Below are 3,436 nucleotides of genomic sequence, written 5' to 3'. Positions count from 1 at the left end.
GCTGTGTGTGTAGTATGTGTTTGAAAACACGTTGTTTCATCTGATCTCCTGAATAATTCCATGAAATTAGAAGTAAAGTAGAAAATATAAATACAGTGTCATCATGATTGGTCTGTGTTTTGAAGGAAATCATGTGGTCATTCAAATGTATGATTTCCTCTTCAGTCCCAGAGGTATCATAATGAATCGTATGATTTACCGCCAGTATTATGCAAAAAGGAAATGTTTTATTTATTATTTTTAATGTAATGTAGCCAGTGTATTGTAACACTATCATATTGTGAATTACCTTTTGATTTTAATCCTTACAACTTAGTCCAGAAATCAAGTTCTTACAACATGAACTGTGTGTAAATCAGAGGTGGAGGAAGTAGCTAATCAGTACTGCTTTTCCTAGTGATTAGCATTTCATTAGCAAACCCCTGGAACACAATGTAATGTGTGCCACATGCGTCTGTCCGGCACAAGCCTCATCCGTTCCCTTTTTTAAAATACAATTTATGTTTTAGACCACAGGTGTCAAATTTATGTGGCCCGCAAATCCACCAGCAAAAAAGAAAAAAAAGAAAAGTTAGATATGATAATAAAAATATCCCCATGGTCAAAATTATGTGATAGAAAGTCATAATTATGAGATAGAAAGTCAAAATGATGAGATAGAAAGTCGAAATGATGAGATAGAAAGTCAAAATTATAAGATACATAAACACAACAGTCATAGAAGCAGCTCTTCATAGGTTACCCTACATTTGACATAGAAATGGATTGTGAGTACATTGAAGACTACTTTAAACGTGGCTTTACAACACATGAAATCTGTGGGTAAATGGGTTCATTTTTGAAGCAGTGCATACTAAAGGTATGTGAGCAGGTGTGCTCCGACCAGATCCAGGCTTTTAAAAATGTTAGTTTGTGAAGAAACACCGTCGCAGACCGAGTTCAGGAACTAGTAGACAATCTAACAACACAGCTAGCTGAAGAGACGAGCAGGTACTTGTCTTCATTAGCTGTTGATGAAAGCACAGACAACACGGACACAGCGCATCTATCTATGTTTATAAGAGGCTGAAGGCAGACTTGACCGTCAGTGAGGAGCTCTTGGATGTAGCTGCATGAATGGGACGACGACGGGGAGGAACATTAGTGACGCAGAGAGGTGACAAAAATAGCTTTGAACAAAGTTAATGTAATAACTTGTGTTTGATGATATTTGTCTTTGTTATTTTCTTTAAAAGTTTGGTCTTTGATAGAGTAATGTGGGTTTCTTAACCCTAAATTAAAAGGATTGATGTTATAATAACAGAAATGTGCTTAAATATATTTTTACATTTATATAACTGCATGTACAATATTGTTACACTTGAATAAACAATAATCAAATGCAGAGACAGTTATTTAACAATATGTTAGGGAGTAGTTACATTTATACGGTCTTACAGTTACAACCGGCCCTTTGAGGGCAACCATGATGCTGATGTGGCCCGGGGTGAAAATGAGTTTGACACCCCTGTTTTAGACACATATCCTCTTGATAAATTTTATATTATTTTTTTAATCCTTCCCAATTATATTTTAAGAACCTATCTTGCATGAAAAAAAACCATCAATAGTAAAGCTGAGTTTTCTCACCCTATCAATACGGTCTGACCTGGGTGTCAAGTGTGTACTATGTACTTATTCTGGATAGCATGTTGCCACTAGACATTTAAGAAAACTGCCAAAATCAATGCTAAAATCATTTGGTTTGAAATAAGGTATTGGATGTTGTTAAAGGCAATGTGTCACGATGGCCTGGCACTTTCTGTTTTCAAAAAGGAAGATTTATATAGATTTTTGAAAGAAACAAAGTTTCAATAAGGTCTGTTTTGAAAAAAACGGTGACTAATAATTAATAATTAATTATCTATTTCACGCCGCAATGTTGACCTAGTTAGCGAATGTGGGTGCATGCCAAATCTCTAGAACTTTGCAATGTGATACTTTTATACTTACCAACACAATGGACTCACGTTTTTTTAACATCATCTTCATCATTTCTTTTCAAACATGCATGTTTTGACACATATTGGGACAACAGTATATCAAAGCACATGTCACAGTTTGTCATTGTCACTAATGCATAATTGTTTTACTATCTAATACTGTCGGCTTTTCAGGTCATATTATCACAATATCGATTGAAAATGACATTTTAATGCATATTAATGTTAATTGGGACGTCTTGAATCTTGATATACACAATTAACACAATTTGTGAATCAGTATTTGTGTTAACCTGTTGATAAAATACGATGGTGTGCATATTCGTGTGTAAACAGTACGCTACTAGAACACGTTTCTCCTCATGCCTTAATATTATTCTGTTAAAAAAAGACAAACTTGACCTGAATGTCGCCATCACTTAATTTTCATGATTTCTTCTCTTAGTTAACGAGCTAATCACTCTTCTTAGTAACGGTCTACGTTTTTTCTTCTTCATCTGCTTGGTGGTAGCGTCCATTCCTCTATAGGGGTGGCCGACACCAAAGTATTTATTAAAAGTGGCCCACAACTCGATGTTTACCACACACAGTGCAGCCATGTAAACCTATGGTTTTGAAAATCACGCCTCCGTCCGGTTTCTGCTCAGTGAAAAGACACAATAGCCCATATTAACAGGTTATTATGTCGCCTGCCGCGCGCCGCGCACCCCTACCGCTCCGCCGCGGTGGGAGCGGCTGGAATAACCTTGGTGTGAGCCCAGTTGAGCGGCAGGAGAGAAGAGCGAGAGGCTGAACGGCGCGGCGGCGGCAGATCAGCGATCGCTGGGGTGAACATGGCGGAGACCGTACGCTCGCTCTTCGACTACAGGGAGACACACAGCCTGGACAGCGACGGAGAAGGCATCAAACCGGCACCGCCGCTACGAGGGTGAGGGAGTCAGTAAACCCGCGACATATACAATTGTAAAAAAACTGCTTCATGACAGTGTTTTCCTCCCCAATGACAGCGAGACTCGGGTGGGTGTGCGCGCCCGTGTGTGTGTGTTAGAGGGTGTTTTTGATGGAACTAAAGTTGTAAACATACGTTTTGTGTATAGTTGAAGTCCAGTTGAAAGTAAATTATGTGAGAACGTCGCTCGTTTGTCTCATGCTAGATCGGTTTTTTGAACGTTAATGCCACCTTAGAAAGCTGCTCCGAAGAGGTGTGTGCGCGCGTGCGCGAGTTCGCGTTCGTTTACGTGTGCGCGCCCATGTGTGTGTTTGACACTGAAATCACCTATTGGCCGCTTTTTTTTTGAGTGACAGGGTAAAGCGACTTTAACAAATACGCACTATCTCAACAACAAAAACACGTGATGTGGGCCTAGCTTGAATGTGTGACTTTTTTCAGCTAAACCCAGAAAGTTTGATATGTTGTGTCTTTAACTCTAAATAACAAAAACAAAAGTTTTCAC

General features: G+C 38.9%; 1 protein-coding gene across 2 annotated transcripts in view; it reads left to right on the top strand.

Moving 5' to 3' along the window:
* The first annotated feature begins 2,762 nt into the window (after positions 1–2,762).
* si:dkey-117m1.4 (uncharacterized) overlaps positions 2,763–3,436 on the top strand; it is a 19,587-nt gene continuing 18,913 nt past the window's right edge. For both annotated transcript variants that reach the window (XM_068726970.1, XM_068726968.1), the window contains exon 1: positions 2,763–2,910. In XM_068726970.1, coding sequence (XP_068583071.1) covers positions 2,816–2,910 — 95 coding nt within the window. In that variant the 5' untranslated portion in view covers positions 2,763–2,815. The remainder of the gene's footprint in view (positions 2,911–3,436) is intronic.

The sequence above is a fragment of the Cebidichthys violaceus genome, unplaced genomic scaffold (assembly GCF_023349555.1).
Source record: "Cebidichthys violaceus isolate CVI_PGR_0920_01 unplaced genomic scaffold, fCebVio1.0.p SCAF_4, whole genome shotgun sequence".
Taxonomy (NCBI): domain Eukaryota; kingdom Metazoa; phylum Chordata; class Actinopteri; order Perciformes; family Stichaeidae; genus Cebidichthys; species Cebidichthys violaceus.
The sequence above is the reverse complement of the archived record's forward strand: the minus strand, read 5'-3'. Positions and strand labels throughout refer to the sequence as shown.